This window comes from Ursus arctos, unplaced genomic scaffold (assembly GCF_023065955.2).
Source record: "Ursus arctos isolate Adak ecotype North America unplaced genomic scaffold, UrsArc2.0 scaffold_14, whole genome shotgun sequence".
Taxonomy (NCBI): domain Eukaryota; kingdom Metazoa; phylum Chordata; class Mammalia; order Carnivora; family Ursidae; genus Ursus; species Ursus arctos.
The window spans coordinates 4,651,896-4,668,940 of NW_026622808.1; the positions used below are offsets into that span (position 1 = coordinate 4,651,896).

At 47.3% G+C, this 17,045-nt stretch overlaps 1 protein-coding gene across 2 annotated transcripts in view; it reads right to left on the bottom strand.

Moving 5' to 3' along the window:
* LOC113271230 (protoheme IX farnesyltransferase, mitochondrial) overlaps positions 1 to 17,045 on the bottom strand; it is a 124,567-nt gene that overhangs the window by 12,349 nt on the left and 95,173 nt on the right. The window contains exon 6 of one of the 2 annotated variants that reach the window (XM_026521030.4): positions 1,568 to 1,800. The exons of the other annotated variant lie outside the window; for it this stretch is intronic. Coding sequence (XP_026376815.2) covers positions 1,568 to 1,800 — 233 coding nt within the window. The remainder of the gene's footprint in view (positions 1 to 1,567; positions 1,801 to 17,045) is intronic. 2 annotated transcript variants of the gene reach the window in all.

Below are 17,045 nucleotides of genomic sequence, written 5' to 3' on the forward strand. Positions count from 1 at the left end.
GAGGGGAGAGCTAGGTTTTACTGGGGCTAGGGGAGACAAAAGTTTGGGTCAAGCTTGGGGCTCCAGGCAGAACTAGGAGGAGGAATCTGACCAGGAATTTGGTGGTATGCAGGTGCAAATGAGGGGGAAGTTCAGACACCATCTAGTCTAGGGATGTCAAACCCACGCTTCCCACCTTCTCCACCCTCGCCCAAGACAGCCGTCACTAAGGACCCAGGGGCCTTTCCCACCAAACCTGGTAACAATCACATATTGCTCCGAGTTTGCAAATCAATACAATCTCAAGACCTTTCTCTATCTGTATGAATCCATCTACTGTGCAAATGAGGACTAATTAATAATAACCCACTTAATCCTCATGACAACTCCATGAGAAGGGACTGCATGGGAGAGGAGGAGACAGCAGCATAAAGAAGTCTAGAACATTCCAAAGGCCGTCATGACAGGTGGCTAATGAGAGGTGAAGCTGGGGTCCGAAATCAGGCACCCCTGTTCCGGAGTGCTCGCTCCTCACCGCCATGCTGCCACAGCTCCCACATGGACGAGATTCTGGTGTGGGGCTTATCACGGAGCAAAAGGGCATGTACGTTCTAGAATATTTTATTTGTAGATTCATGAAACTCCAACATTTACAGGATATTAAAACCGTTCTAAGAGACGATCATTCTAAAGGTGCAATCGCCTTTGCAAGCTTGCCAAGTCAGAGCGTAAGGGCTTTTATGAAAAGCTTCAGAAATGTGGCTTACGGGGCAATGGTTTATGGTCAACTGCCTTCTGATCTCTCATGTGAAAAATATGTACTTACAGATATTGCAGGAAACCTCACCACTTCCTTCCTAAGTGTTGGTCAAAAACACTAATTACTTGGCTAATTAGACTGTGAAGCTTCTCTTACAGATGGTAAAAATGAGCTATTTTCACCCCACAAATTTTGCTGTGACATACCACCAAAAAGGAGATGTGTTTCAATGGTTTTATTGTAGACACCACGAACAAGTAAAGCAAATCATATAAAAATAAATTAGAAACTAATGAAAATAGGTCTGCTCCTTCACCAGCGGGTGGGAGGGAACGACCTGGCTGTGGGGGAGGGAAGAGCTGATGCGGGGGGGGGGGGGGGGCAGCCCACGAGGGAGCATGCGCCGTGAGGAGAGCTGGAGGCCTGGTCCCAGACACTTCCCCGCGATGCGGGACACCCCAAAGGAATCATCAGCCCCAACCTGATTCGTGATTTTTAGGAACTTGCTTTTCATTTTAGCTGTGCAGCTACTGCTTTTCCTTTAGTTTCTGCCCCAGACGTTCCCGGCCCCGGAAAGCACGCGCTCGCCTGGAAGCCGGACCACACGGTCGCCCTCGGGCTCTGCATTCACAGTATTTCCGACGGCCGCATCCGCCAAGAGAATCAGCGCAGAATTAAATGGACCAGCATGAACTGGGGCTCCGGGGAGGAAACGCCTGACTAGCAGTGCTAGTGCTCGCCGGCAGAGGGCGCTACGCACGGCTTGGCTCCCGCACCCAGGCCGTGAACTGCGGGTGCAAGGGGACCCATCAGACGCGAGCTACTCACCAGCGTCCAGGCTGCCGGTAGCTGCCGTCCAGCCCATGACGGGCGGGACGGCTCCCACCACGGCGCCCACCCACGTGTTGGCGATGCTAATCCTCTTCAGCGGGGTGTAGCAGCACGTATAGAGGAAAATGTTGAAGACCCCCAGGGCTCCCGTGAGGGGGTTCACCCCCCAGGTCAGGAGGGCAACTCCTGGAACGGCGCAGCAAGTGGCAAAGGTCACAGCTAGCAACGGGCTGAAAAAGAGCAGCGAACACAGAGCAATCACTTTCCGGTCCAGTTAACCACGCGGTGCACAGAGCTGTCGGAGCGAACCATCCGCCTGCCCAGTGGGGTGACCTGGGAGGCCTGCGGCTCGCCTTCCTCCCCGTGATGCGGCATCCTCTCTGTGACACCTAAAACCAGGAGGGACTGTGTCTGCAGGCGTTCTGGCTGCTCCTCTTGCATCTGCCAGCTGGGAATGAAGCTGAAGAGTCGAGGTTAGAGGCCCTGGATCGGCACACAGATTGTGTTGTGGCTGTGGGACGATGAGCGTCCCTTTGCTCATCCGTATGGCAGAGATGGTTCACTGCTCTTCCCCACGGGCTGAAGTGAGGTGGAAGCAGACCAGTGCCTGCTTGGGACAGAGTTCTGTTTGTTTTTTAAGGTTTTATTTATTTGAGAGAGTGAGCAAGAGAGACCACAAGCCAAGGGAGAGGCAGAGGGAGAGGGAGAAGCAGGCTCCCCGCTGAGCAGGGAGCCCAACGTGGGGTTCGATCTCAGGACCCTGGGGTCAGATGCTTAACTGACTGAGCCACCCAGGGTTCCGTCTTCCAGTTAGTACGAGGGACCTGACAGCTACTGATAAACTACCTGCAACACAATACTGTATCGTTTGGGCACAAACCAGTGACTTAATTCTGGAAGCCCTTCTGCCCCTGTATTTATACTTCATTTAAAAACATCACCCCATTAGCAGTAATGGATAACGATCGTGTGTCTGGGTGTATCTATCTGTAATGAATTACAGGCTCAGCATGGGACCAGCGTGGTGCCAACCGTGAAACACCAGGGGGCGGCTCTGTGGTGACAGGGTACTTCAGCTGAGTTCCCTTTCCTGCCACAGCTGGTTTCAGAGACATGGGGTTTCAAGGGGAGTCCTATGATGTTATGCATGCGGTGAAAACGGTCAAACACAACTCTCGACTGGCAGTGAGGAGTCCAAGACTGATTCTCATCAGAGCCCACTTTCTAAGGTGGACTTTGTGTGGAATCTTGTGAAAGACTTTTTGAGAGCGTAGCTGAATTGGAGGATCTATAAGCTCCTGGTTATATGCATGTTTGGTTATTCTTTTTTTTTTTTAAAGTAGGTTCCACGACCACACCATGGAACCTAGCGTGGAACCCCACACGGAACCTGACGTGGGGCTCAATCTCATGACCCTGAGATCAAGACCTGAGCGGAGACTAAGAGTCAGACGCTTAACCGACTGAGCCACCCAGGCATCCCTATTTATTCTTTCTTAAGAAACCCGAGGAGGTTCCTCAAACCTTCTCCTATCGAGGCCATAATTCCACCTCTGAGGCAACTGCATGGGGCTCAGTGATTCCACTCGATCAGATCAGATCCTGTGGACACCAGCCCTGAAGATGGAACCCAGCAGAGGGGGAGGGTTTTTTTTTTTTTTTTTTTAAGATTTTATTTATTTATTTGACAGAGAGCACAAGTAGGGGGAGCAGCAGGCAGAGGCACAGGGAGAAGCAGGCTTCCTGCTGAGCGGGGAGTCCGATGTGGAACTCAATCCCAGAACCCTGGGATCATGACCTGAGCCGCTTAACCGACTGAGCCACCCAGGCGCCCTGAGAGAAGTTTTGATGGAGAAGAGAACATATGCAGATACACTGTTGCCAAGGTGCTTGTTCAAGCATGCTCCATAGGGATGGTGAATTTCCACCCTGCCTCCTGGCTACCTCTTCTGGAGCACGGGGTCCCTCTTTTGGGCCCCCTTGAACTTTCATCCTGACTGTGCTTCCAGTCTGTCCCACCCTGACAACTCCCACCAGTGCCTCTGCTCCTGCCAGGGAAAGCCCACGACCACACTCAACGGCCGTACTCTCCAGAAGAAAAATCAGGAAGATGGCTCTGGGCTGTTATATCTCACCTACGCCCAGAAAAAGATGGCCAAGAAGCAGTGAAAATGTTACAACTGTTGTCCTTCTTGCAATAAGGTCGTTTATAGCTTATAAGAACAGAGTTGTTTTTTTTTTTTTTTTTTTTTTTTCCTACAGGACCGTAAAAAGCGAGATTTTGGGTGGGAGAAAAATGTGGCTCATAAACATTTTTATTTTTCCTGAATTGGACCTTGTGTTAAAAAAAAAAAGGTTGTTCGCTCCTTCTCTTAGGTCTATGGAAGCCAGTTGGATTCAAAGGTATTAGTGTTATGAAAAGCCCTTTTAGAAAAGCACACATGAATTTAATTTATTGAGATAGGCAATTTCACATAGAAGTTTAGTTTCTGACCCCTGTAGGCATCCCAGAAAATCATGAGGCTTAATTTTGGTGTTTCAATCAGTGTGCTCGGGGGCACGGATGGAAACTGGGGAGACTGACAAGCTACATAAGCAAAAAGGAGGCTATTTACCCAGGTAGCCGCAACCATCCCTGGTACCTGGAGGCTCAAGGGACACATTTTTCCTCCTGGTACAAGAAGGCCTGAATCGGTGAACAGTTTTCTCACATTATGGGCAAAGGTGTCCAACTGCAAACTCTGCGAAGTGTATTTTCCTGTGATGGCTTTTGTTTTCCTAAAACATCTACTATTGAAATCCTATCTGTTCCTTTCAGAAAATCTGGAACTACAGAGGATTACAAATAAATTCTAAATTACAGTGAAACACGTGGATTTATATCTTCTTCATCTTTTTTCTTCAGGGAGGTATCTATTTAAAAAATAACAACATACTGAGCTGTGATATTGTTCCTTACTTTATTTCAGTATATCTTAATAATTTCCCTGTGCCACTCGGGATTCTTTTGTATCGTTGTCATTAATAGCTACGTAGTGGCCTACTGTAAATATTTCACGATTAATTCAATCAGCATACCCCTCCTGGACACTTCATATTTTCCCCTTTTAACGTGGGTGTTAAGTATCTCATAGACTATAGTTCATAGTTCTGAGTAGGGTAAATTCTGAGAGTAAATTCCCAGACGTGAGATAGTTAAGCCAGACGACAGGCACATTTTTAGGGAGTTGACTGGTACCACCAGTCTATACTCCAGAGGGTTTAGGCCAGGTCACGCTCCCACCAGCAGTACACGAGAAAGCCTATTTCTAGAAACTGTATCAACACTGGGTATGGCGTTAAAAACAAAAACAGAAATTAACAAAGTAAAACATGTTTACTCAGATAGGATTATTCCCATTTCACAGATGAGAAACTGAGACTCAGATGACCTTTAGACAGTGAGGAGGATGGAGTGCTGACCCCAACGTACAGTCGAAAATCCAGGGGTTGCCTGGGTGGCTTGGTCACTTAAGCATCCGACTCTTGATTTTGGCTCAGGTCATGATCTCAGGGTCGTGAGATCGAGCCCTGAGCTGGGCTCCGAGCTGGGCATGGAGCCTGCTTAAGACTCTCTCTCTTCCTCTCCCTCCCCCTGCCACTCGGACACGCTCTCTCTAAAAATAAATAAATAAAAATTTTAAAAAAGAGAAAATCCACATGTAACTTTCGACTCCGCCCAGACTTCACTACTGATAGAACTGCAAGAGACCCTTCTTTACCGTGATGCGCGCTTTACTGGAGAGATGAACTGCTCGTGCAGGCACGATCAGCGACAGACACGGCGTTTTAAGCGGATGCTCGCAACACCTGACCTACCACAGTGGCGACGAGAGGTGGTTACGAAATTATGACAGCAGTTAATTTCATGCAGTTGTGATTCCATATTGCATGTTCTCCATTGTTTACCGTGCTCTCCCCTCAAATGGCACCACGTGCACTCTGCCAATGTTTGTGTATGAGCTCTGATCAATTTTAACTTTTAATAGATGTGTGTATATTTTTGATGGTATATGTCAAAATAGGCTGGTATCTATATATACATATGCATTCATGACATACCTCACCTTTTAATTTGTTTGAAATTTCTGCGCTACGTGGTTCGTCTGTTTTTTGTTGCAAGTCTCCAAAAAGTTTTCCCAAGAGATTTACTGAAAAAAATCTGCATATATGTGGACCTGCACAGTTCAAACCTGTGTTGTTCAAGGGTCAACTATACAAGTAAAGTAACTTGGACACAGGATCTGTGCTCAGGACGCACTTGTTGGCTCACTCATTTGATCCAACTGGTACGTGGGGGCACGTTGCTGTAACATGACTTACTGATTCTGATTTCTTGGGTCTGCTGAGGGTCTGGGGAGGCTGGAGCCTTTAGGCTGTTGCCTTCTGCTGGGAGCCGCCTCCCGTGAGTTTAAAAGCTCCTTTGGTTTACCCTGTAGTAGAAAGAGCCTAACTTCCTATTGCATTTCCTGAGATGAAAACAATGGGAAGTACTATATTAAAAAACAAAAAAACAAAACAAAACTACAAACCATGGGCAGGCCTAGGATATAATGTGGGGAGCAAGACAGACATGGTCCTTGTCCTGGGGGCACTTACACTGCAATGAGACAGTTAAGCAGAGGGGCACTCTGGGACCACTAATGGACAGCGTGTGGGTACTGGGGGTGGGCAGGGAAGGATTCTAGCCAGAAGTGCTGGGTGGACGGGAGAGGAGCTGGAAGGATGGAAAGGAGTGTTTCAGGGAGTGGGTGCTGCAGAAGGGGCGGGAGGTGTCAGCCCCGGGAAGGAAAGGCTGAGACATCTATCTGAACATCGCCTCTGGGCAAATGCAGGGTCAAAGAAGTTTTCTCTGCTTTTTCAACAGGGGAAGGAAAGGACCAGATGTGCTTTTCACAAGGACCCCTCGGCCTGCCTTGGGGACCAGCGAAGACAGACAAGCATTCCCTCACCTCACGAGAGAAGGTCGCATTGGGCATCTGGGAGGACGAGAACGGTGAGCCATGCCACCACTGCAAGCAGGAAAAACACGAGCAACAGGGATGGTTCTGGGATGAAGACTGTGTGTCCCAAGTGGCCTCTGCATCTGATTTACCATGAAATCTTGAACAATCACAGTGATAGTAAAGCTGCTTAAATTTAGCAGTTTTAATAAAGAGATATATATATATTTTTTTAAGATTTAATTTATTTAAGAGAGGGCCAGAGAGCGCCCACATATAACCGGTGAGGGGAACAGAGGGAGAGAAGCAGACTCTGTGCGGAGCGTGGAGCCTGCCGTGCCACTTGATTTCGCGACCTCAAGACCATGACCTGAGCCGAAAACGAGAGTCAGATGCTTAACCCACTGAGCCACCCGTTTGGCGCCCCAAATTTAGCCATTTTAATAAAGAGATCTACTTCTGATGCAGAAAAGGATTAGTCAAGCGTGTTCCTTTCTCATCTCAGTGAAACACAACTATGATTTTCTGCTTTAGTGCACATAAAAGCCTGGGCTACGTCTCAAAGCCTGGAAGGATAATTTTGCTGAAGATTGACTTCTTGTTAGTTTAGGTCAACAACTCAATATACTCTTCCTCCCAATCACAGTGCTCAGCCCTTGATCAAAAAACCCATCTGCTCTCTCCCACTTCTGGATGGGTCTTGGAACGTATCCCAAACCTGGAGACATACACACACACACACACACACACACACACACACACACACACAGAGTTATTTCCCTTCTTATCATTTCTTATTTAAAATGTTGCTTAAATTGTTTTCTTAAACATTTTTTCCCATAGTCCTTTTGCTCCTTTTTATCATCTAAATTCCTTAGCAGGTGGCTTCCATTTCAAGTGCTGCTCTGAGGCCTGGTTTCTAGAAGCAAAACGAGAAGAAAGGCCAGGCAGGCTTCCTTGGGATTCCCTGGGCCGAGATGGAACTCTCCCTGGTGGGGTCTGGGGTTCTGTCGGAGTGTGGTCCCCAGACCCCCAGCATCAGCGTCACTGAGGGACTCGTTAGGGGTCCAGGTGACCCGGAGGCTTGCCAGTGTCTGAGACTCACCGCTATGCCGTTACCAGTGTGGGGTTGGCCCATCTGGCCTACATCTGGCCAAGCCAACGGAAGCTGAGTCTACAGAAGGCCTCCATCTCCACTCCACCGCCGGTGCTGACAGCAGCTGGCCTGGGTAGGTCGCCCATTTCCCGCTGTCTTTTGACATGTGTCTCTTGACATATTCTAGGTGGAAGGAACACAGGGCAGCAGCCTAGCTGTTTTCGCTCACTGACGAACTACAGGTACGTCCCCCCGCCTCTCTGCTCCATCTACCTTGATTTAATCTAGTCATGCTGCTAAGAGTTTTCGCCACGACAAGGGTGAGATGAAGCAAGCATGTCGATGTCTTGCTCATCTTGTGGATTCTGGGTGACAAGTTTGCTGGGGTTCACTGTACTATCTCTACTATTGTGTCTCCTGCAACATTTTCATACCAAAAATGTTTTTAAAATGTGTTAATGTTCTTTTTAGTAGTTGTATGATATTCTGGTTTTCACAGAGCAGCATAACTAAGCATGGTGGACAGGAATCAGGTGGTCTGAGTTCAAGTTCTGATTTGAACTAGCTATGTAAAAGGGGGCAAATTACCTAACCTCTCTGATCCCTAGTGTCCTCAACTGTAAAATTGGGGTGTCTTAGGGTTCTTTTGATGGCAAGGTTGGAGCTCACGTCAAAGTGGCTTATACAAAAAGGCTCAGGAACAAGACTGCGGGGAAGGCAGGGGCTCTGGCTCATTGAGCTGTATGACCTTGAGCAAATTATTTAACCTGTTGGTCTTAGTTTCTTCATCTGTAGAATGGGAGGACTTCAGAGTTAAGAATTAAATGCAGGAACGTAAATAAAGCACTTAGCACAGTGCTCACCAAATGCGCACATCGCGTTCCTGTGGTCTCTTGTTCATTTATTACCATTTCTCTCACTGCTGGTATGGTCAGCCACTATGCCAAGTGTGGGTATATAGCAGTGAACAAAACAGACGGCGATGTTTAGTCTCAAAAGGAAGGTAGACATTAAACAAACACAAGTACGATGAATTCTCAAACTGTCACATCGGCTACAAGAAGAACTGGCAAAATGAGACGGCGTTATCTAAATAGAATAGAAAGGAGGTAGAAGCTCCCACTGATTTATTTTTCCCACTGATTTATTTTTTTCAAACTTATGAAGGCATATGGATATGCATTAGAATATGAAAATAGATGTATACGGACTGAAGAATGTCTCTCGATTGTAAGTTATAAAAGTATGATGGCTGAGAGAGAGAGCGAGGATGAGCAGGGGATGGGGCAGAGGGAGAAGCAGACTCCCCGCTGAGCAGGGAGCCCGATGCGGGACTCGATCCCAGGACACTGGGATCATGACCTGAGCCAAAGGCAGACGCTTAACCGACTGAGCCACCCAGGCGCCCTGCACAGCATTTTCTAATAATGATTAAAATGGCAATGATAACTTTAAGAATTTAACTTTATCCTATCAAATTACAAAAAAATTAAAATAAAATAAACCAGCACCAGGAAAAACTGGATCACATGAAAAACGCTTTTCTCCCCCAAATGTTGGTGCTCTCGCGTATTTGCAACACTGTAATGGCCTTTATTAAGGAGAGGAGATTCGTATCTCTGAAAATGGTTATCACCAGAGATAACTGACATGGAGAAGATGAGCAAAGCAGATGAATGGGGTGTGATGGTATTGCAAACAATTTCTAATTTTCAATAAAACAGAATTAAGGGATGAATAAGGGAAACAGCACTATGGGGGGGAGGAAGGATTGTGGCAGAAAAAAGAATCTAGCCATTGAACTAAAATGATTTTTTCATATTCATTCACGCAGGCAAATAGGTTCGTGGCTCACGCTGAGAGGTGAATAATGATTTATTTCCCAACTCATATCCAAAACTGAATTACATTTCAAACTGAGATATCTTTCTACCGAGCATCAGTGCACAGGTGGGCTTCTCCTTCGGCCTTTCCTGCCCAAGGCTACTCCCGAAAAGAAAAAGACTAGAGGAAGGAGAATGTGTCCACACATTTCTATGGATTATTTATTCTTCCTTTAAAGTAATATATTTCTTTGTTTACTAAGCACCAATCCTTAGTGGCTCTATTGAAGTGGACTTTTCTGTAGAAATTGGGAACAAGTGAGAAAAAAAATATATGCAAGCTTTAATTTGATGACTATTTATTGGACTTAATAAACGTAACTTAGATTACTTGACTTTGAAATAACTTACTGGACAGACGTGGTCTTTCTATTTAACTCATGTATTGGAGAGGTCTACGAAACATTACATTAAGTCAAGAAGGCTTTATACTGTAAGCAGCTCTGTAGGTAATTGGTTTATACAAAAATTAATCTCATACTTCTTGGTCATTCTGCTAGGATAAATGGTTTTTAAATTACAAAATAAAATCTCCTTTGAAGGACAAAAGAAAACCCCCAACCTTAATCAAACCAAGCCAATTTAGCTTTAGTTTCCTGTATAAATCCCACATTTGAGATCTGACCTGAGTTTTTTGGGGAAAGTCTCTACAGATAACTGTTTTGAAAATGTCTCCCCAGTACCTTATTCAGGAGTTTTCTATTTCTGAATAAGACTCAAGTTACAGATACCACAAGGACTGATGAAAATTCAGAATTTAAGGAACAGGTGAAGAAAAGGTGGACACGAAACATATTTTAAGAGAAAATTAATTATAGCAGTTTTGGAAAAGCTATCAATTATGTAAATAATGATGGTAACCTGCCTAAAAATTAAATTTAAAAACACGTTTAAGAGCGCCTGGGTGGCTCAGTCGGTTGAGTGTCTGACTCTTGATTTTGGCTCAGGTCGTGATCTCAGGGTCGTGGGACTGAACTCCATGATGGGCTCCATGCTCAGCGGGGAGTCTGCTTGAGATTCTCTCTCCCCCTCTCCTTCCACCTCCCCACCCCCGGCATGTACTCTCTCTCTCTCTCAAATAAATAATTCTTAAAAAAAATGCTTAAGAGAAATTCAAGAATAAACACATATGTTTGGCACGACTATATTCAGGATATGGGGCTGTGGCATTATATTAAGTCCCCCCCCACCCCGCCCCAAGGAAGACAACAAAGCAGGTCTGAGCTGAATGAGTTTGAAAAATCAACTGAAGGAATCTTACTAATCTAGGAGGGAGATAAGCAAGACAGGCAGGGATGGGGGGAGTGAAGAGCCTTACTCACTGTTGACCTCTGAGATGTGATGCGACCTTCTAATTCAGGGATATAGCAAATGGGGACTCTTGAGTTATGCCACCTCCATTCAGTCTAAAATAAGGATAACCTATTTGTACGAAGACTGGAATTTTCAAGGAGAGAGTCCCGTAGTTTGGTCCCATCCATGGAAACCAAGTCTCAGTGTATTTCTCAAACTCCTGAGCTCCTCCACTACCCCCAGCTCCCATAACACCTCAATATTTTTCCTTTTCCCTGGTTGAGCCAGACGGTTTAATTTTCCTAACCCCTTCCCCTTTTAATTTATAGGATTCTATTTCAAAAGGCGGCTTTGTTCACCTCCATAAAGTGAGGGTCACTGAATTTTAAGGAGTCTTTGGAAAGCGTTAATAAAACACAATTGTAAGAAGGCTAGGGAATAACACTACCCATCCTGCAGCTCTGGAGAGAACCTGGAGGCACATGCTACCCCCAGAGCCTGTGGCCTAGGGGGGCGTCTGCAGACGCAGGGATGTCCAGAGGGACCAGGCTGGCGATGTAAAGGAGCAAAGGGGGCCTCCTTGAAGAAGCACGGGTGGTGACGAATGGTGGGAACTGGTCCTCAGGTCTGACCAGCAGATACCATGTGGGAACGTGCTAAAAAGCCCAGAAACCTGGGGCTTTACGTTAACATTTTCTATTTTTAAGTGCTGGCTATTTTTAAGTAGAAAAGCATAGTGGGCCAAACAAACAAAAAAAGTCTCTTCAGAATCTGGCCCGTCAGCTGCCATTTTGCAATCAGCGGCCAAGGTGAAAGGTCTCCGCTACGAAGTACACATGGCTCCACTGCCCTAGAACTGACCCCTCCCGTACTTTCTTCAGTCTGGTGTGGCCACTCCTTTCCCAGCCTCTGAGATACAGCCTCGACATCCAAACAAGTCCTCCAAGCACGTTTCCCCTCAGCCTGCTCTCCTTGCTGCCCCCCACCCTGGCCCACGGGTGGTCCGCATGCCCTTGGCTCTCACAGGAGTCTCAGTCCTTCTGTAGACAGATCTGCAGCCCCTCCTGCCCATCCCACCACATCCTAACAGGTTTAGGGCCTGCACTCTGGACCATTCATCTTTCTGTTCCCCGTTTCCAAGGCCGGTGTGCCCCCAGTGTTGGCTGAGACAGACCCTTACAAACCACACCCAAGAGGGAACAAACACCACCTTCAGACCACCCCCCACCAATCAACGGGAAGGGCGTTTCATCGTGTCAATCTTTTCAGCTCGTCTCATGTGAGAAGAGAGAGAGAAAGTGACAGGATGTGAGACTCACTGACTCCAGGTGATTCATAAAAGGTGTTGGCTTCTAAGACTTACTGCTCAACTGGCCACAAGGGATTGACCGGGTTACTAGGATGTGACAGTTAACTCTTCGTATGTATATTTATGAGAATATCTCAATGTTTTTTGGTTATAAGCTGGGATATGGGAACTGAAGACTCCCCCATCCCCAGGACGGCTGATGAGAAATGTTCGCAGCTCACAGTGCTTCCGAGTCACTGTAAATGCTTTCTTCTTCCTTAGGACAATGAGAGAAAGGAACCTTCGCTTCCAAAAAACACCAGTGCTCCCTTCTTTCACCCGCTGCCATGGCAAAGCATGACAATGTGTACACAACCTTTCTACTGGCTCTTCATCCCGCGTGGTTCGTCATGTGGAATGATTTTCAGAACACAATTCTCTACCTTACCACCACGATTATTAAGTGGAGACCAAATTTGTCTTTCCTGCCACTTCAAATGACTGGCTAACGCTAAAAAAAAAAAAAATTTCCATACTTGTAAAATGTTTATGTTCTTATTACACTTGCAGTATATACACACCCAGAGACGAATCATAACAATCCTTAGAAACTCCGCGGAGCGTTCGCCTGGCCTGGGTACTTGTCTGCCGGACCCGTGGGCCTGGGTGATGGATAATATTCACAGCTCCCCTGCAGCCTGCAAAATGTTTACATCTGCTTAAGTGCTTACTGGTAAAACCTTCAGTAAATTTGAAAAATGTCCCCTGTAAATCCCTATAATGCTTCGGCTAAACCCCGTTCTTTAAGTTAATCACGCCAACTAAACAATCCATTCATTTCACTTCGAAAACTCCACCTTCATCATTTATTTAAACACCAGGTACTGGCCGACCCCGACCCCGGTGTTTTCATTTGTCTCAATAACCTTTCCGCCCACTCTTATCCTTCTATCTCTCCCTCCTGCAGCATCCCAGGTGATCCATTAGGTTGGAAAAACGAACGGGGACATGCCTTCTTTCCCTGTCAGCATCACCGAGCTGGAAAACGGCTAATTCCAGGACAGGTCATCAAAGGCACACGCGTTTCAAAATAACAAGGAAGGAGGCCCGGCCTCCTTTCGCTGTCCAGGCTGTCCTTACCCGGACCTCCTTTCACCTGAACTCCCAGAGCCCTTCTTGCTTGTCCCAGTTGCCCTGTTTCACTCAGTGAGTACTGATGGGCTGCCCCGGCCGTCTGCAAAGTGTTTTATGCATCTGGCTAATTTTTTCACCCAGATTATAAGCCTTTTGAGCATCATAAAAACAGAACTCGCCAGCGCTGGTAACATTATCGGTAATCAATAAATTCTTAATGAATTGAATTAGACAAAGGAATTATTTAATTCTAAAATATACAGAGGAAACACTAGACCTTGACATTCCTAAGAACAATTCATTTTAGTTAGGACAGACCAGGAAAAAGGATATTGCTTAAGAAAAAAATACGTGTTTAGGCTACATTAGAAATTTCAGTCTGAGGGACCTCAAAATAGGCAAAGAGGGCGGATTAAAGGTGTCTGCAACCCTCTGTCTTTTCTGAAAACAAAGAGAACGTAAAACAGAAACGGAACCCAAACAGAAGCTAAAAGAGAACCTAAAACAGGAAACTCTGGCTTCGGCAGAGCCGGGGAAGGCTCCGCAGGGAGGACGGCGAGGGAGGATGCGCACGTCCGCAAGACCCAGTAAATATCAAATCTAATATCTTCGCGGAAAGAATTTGACGTAAAGTGCGTCCAATGGGCGTGGGGGAAGTGGGTCACAGCTAGAAGGCGACAAAGCAGAATGAGCGCCTGAGACGCACGTCTGGCTAAGAGCAAGCTCAAGCTCAGTGCAAGGAGTAGCCTTCGGTCCTCCGTGTGACTCCCCGCTCCCACCCTGCACCCCCTCGCTCTACCTTTCCTGCATCCCCTTCCCTTGCCCCAGGGGCCTGGCCCGGGATGAAGCATCTGGCCCCAGCTTGGACAGTTCTGTTTCCTCTCACGAGGCTGTGGCACTGGGGCAGAGGACTCTGCTGGCACGCCCGGGGGCTGAGTCTGTTCAAGCCAAAGCGGGATCAGAAGAGCCAAGGTGCCGAGAGAGGAAAATGAAGTTGGAAGTACGGAGAAAAGCGGAGGTGGACATCCTTCCCAGAAGTCTGGTGATAAGGAGAGTAAGAGAAAAACCAGATGCAGCACCTGATTGAGCAGACTTTTCTCCCAAGACAGAAGGACCACTTGTCCAAATATGAAGTCAGAAGGTACGAGAGAGACCCTAGGGAGAGTCTGAGCCCAACACCTGCTCTCAGTCGAGCTGGTCTCTAGGTCTTTGAGCTTGGGGACCACAGGTAGAAACGGGGTCCCCAACAACTGCCAAAAAACAGGTGTCGACTTCCAGCAGCTATTATCTGCTATGGAAAAAGATTCGGTCCTCCTAAGCAGATCTGAGGTGCACCTTAGAAGAACTACTGGGGAGTCCCCTCCTAACTCCCCCTCTTCCTCTGACCCCTCACCCTGGCCATCCTCAAACTACCAGATCCGTTTTACCCAATTAGGACCAAGGCGGCAAGTAGCCAGGGAGCTCCAGTGAGTGGAAGGAGTCCCAGAGCGCTGGGTACCCGTGACATGGAAAGGGGTGGAAGGAAAGCAAACAGAGGCTCAGAGGAGTCATACTTCTTGGTTTTGCCCGTGACAAGTTCCTTACCAGCAACGTGGCCCCAGACTACGGAGCTGTGGCTCGCTCAGGCTGTGACAAGGCCGTGCGGACACACAGCCCCAGGGGAACAGAGGCATTTGGCTCCAAGTTCACAGGGGATAAACTCTGTGGTGAGGCGCCAATACCAGATCTTAAAACCGCGCCACCGGGACCCTCCGGAGCCACTGTCTCCAGGCGTCCTCAGAGGCAAACGGTGATGCCAGAGCTCTCCAGCCAAAGGCACCAGGACTCCGAGGTTAGCCCCAAGCCTCCGGGATTCTTCCTCAGTGATGTGAGGTACACTGTGCTCGAATTCATCAAGTGGTCCCCAAGCCATTAAAGACTGATAAATAATTCTGCCACAAAGGCCCCAGGGCTGAAGTAAAAAGCACAGAAAGCCACGGGGTCAAATGTTTCCACAGGAGTTACATTTGGTAAACAGAAGCTACAAAAGGATGTTTCTGTTAAACCACCTGCAATTATTAAGGCCACAGCGTTCTCTAGAACAGTCAGAGGAAGTAATCACTTCTTGTGGGCCTGCAAGAGTGAGGATGGATTTAAACATGTCATCTTAGTATTAAAAAAAAACCAACAACAACGAAAAAGTCATCTTTCTATCCACTAGGAAAAGCATATTTTCCCAAGAGCTGATAAAGGAAGACAGTCTTTCTTTTATTAGTGGTGAGTGAGAACCTTCGATATACGGACTTGGCATTTTATGTAGGCGATAAAAGTGATAATTAAAAGTACCGTCCTCTCTATCCTCCTTGGGAAAATGAAACAAATGATAGTGTAATTTCACAGATTTTATCCTCATTAGATGGTATTTTAGCTATAAAGACTTTTACCTTTGATTCTCAACACAACTGCAGAAAGTTTCTGTTGCCTAAAACGTAACGGATGTGTGCATATTGTAACGGGCTTTCTCGAAAACCGTCCATTATCTTACTATTGCTCGTTTATTAAATGCATTGAACATTACTTTCTCCATCACCGGAAACAACGAAGCTGCACAACGAAGCTGCGGTGGCCGCTCGGGAAACAGAGGGCAGGCAGCATCGAGGCTGGAAATCAGACCCGTCACAGGACTGCGTGCACTTTCACGGTCTGGAAACACAGTGGGGCTGCCGTTTGTTTCTTTCATGTAGGTCAGCCCCATGGTGAAAATACATTATACTCAAAATTAGCCTTCAGGATTCCCTGCAGCGATCCAGAAAGTGCATGCAAGGTTACGTATGTCCAATTCTGGGAAATGACGTCCACTCAAGTTTGAGAATCACTGAGTTCCACGAAAGGCGGGAACAAAAGGAAGGCCTGTATTTAGACAGGTGGGTGTTCAGACCGTTCGGCTTTTATGGCTCCCAGGGGAGGAGAGATGGGGGTTCCTAGAGAGGTCTGTCTCCCTGCAGGGGTCTAGTCCTCTCTGTAGGAACGTCAGGCACTGGCACTTGGACTGAACAGCCGTGTATTTTTGCTGTGGTGGCTGTGAGCGCTCAACGGGACAGTGGGGCTGCTACTTCTCTGGAGTTCAGTTTTCCTGTCTGCTTAGCTACTCTCCCTCCTGACGAATTATGCGGTGCCTGTACCGAGGCTGCAGAATTTAAGAAAGGTGGAGAGAGCTGCAGACAGTGGAGACCTTCCTCAAGGGACATGCAGAAGCTGTGGAAGACAGAAAGCTCCAGAAGGCAGGTGGACTGGAGAAGCAAAGGCAGGGAGGCAGGGACGGGCGGGGTTTATTTGTGGGAGGAGAGATGGAAAGGCTTTGAAAAGCAGATACAATTCAAGCGAACTTGCAGGCAATGGCGGCCAGCCTGCAGTCTGAATGGAGCAACAGCAAACTTGACCTCCGCCGTGACCACCCTGGTCCACGCCATCATCCACTCCCCTGGGCCCGTACCAGGCCTCTGCTCACTCTTGTGACGCTCTGGTACATTCTGAAGAGTTCTTTCAGACACATAAATGTGATCACAGCAATCCCATAGTTATGACTCATTCCCGGCGTCCCAGTGCCCCCAGGATTCAAGCCGGACTTCTCACTAGGCTGTAACTCATCCCATACCACTCTGCTCCGTCTGGCCACGGCGGCCTCCGTTCTGTTCTCTTCCCCATGTCAGGCCCACTGACCACCTGGGCTTTGCACCTGCTGCTCTCTCTGCGGCCTTACCCTTCGGGTCTCGATGCATACACCACTCCTCAAATGCAGCGTCTCTCTACTTCTCTTTCT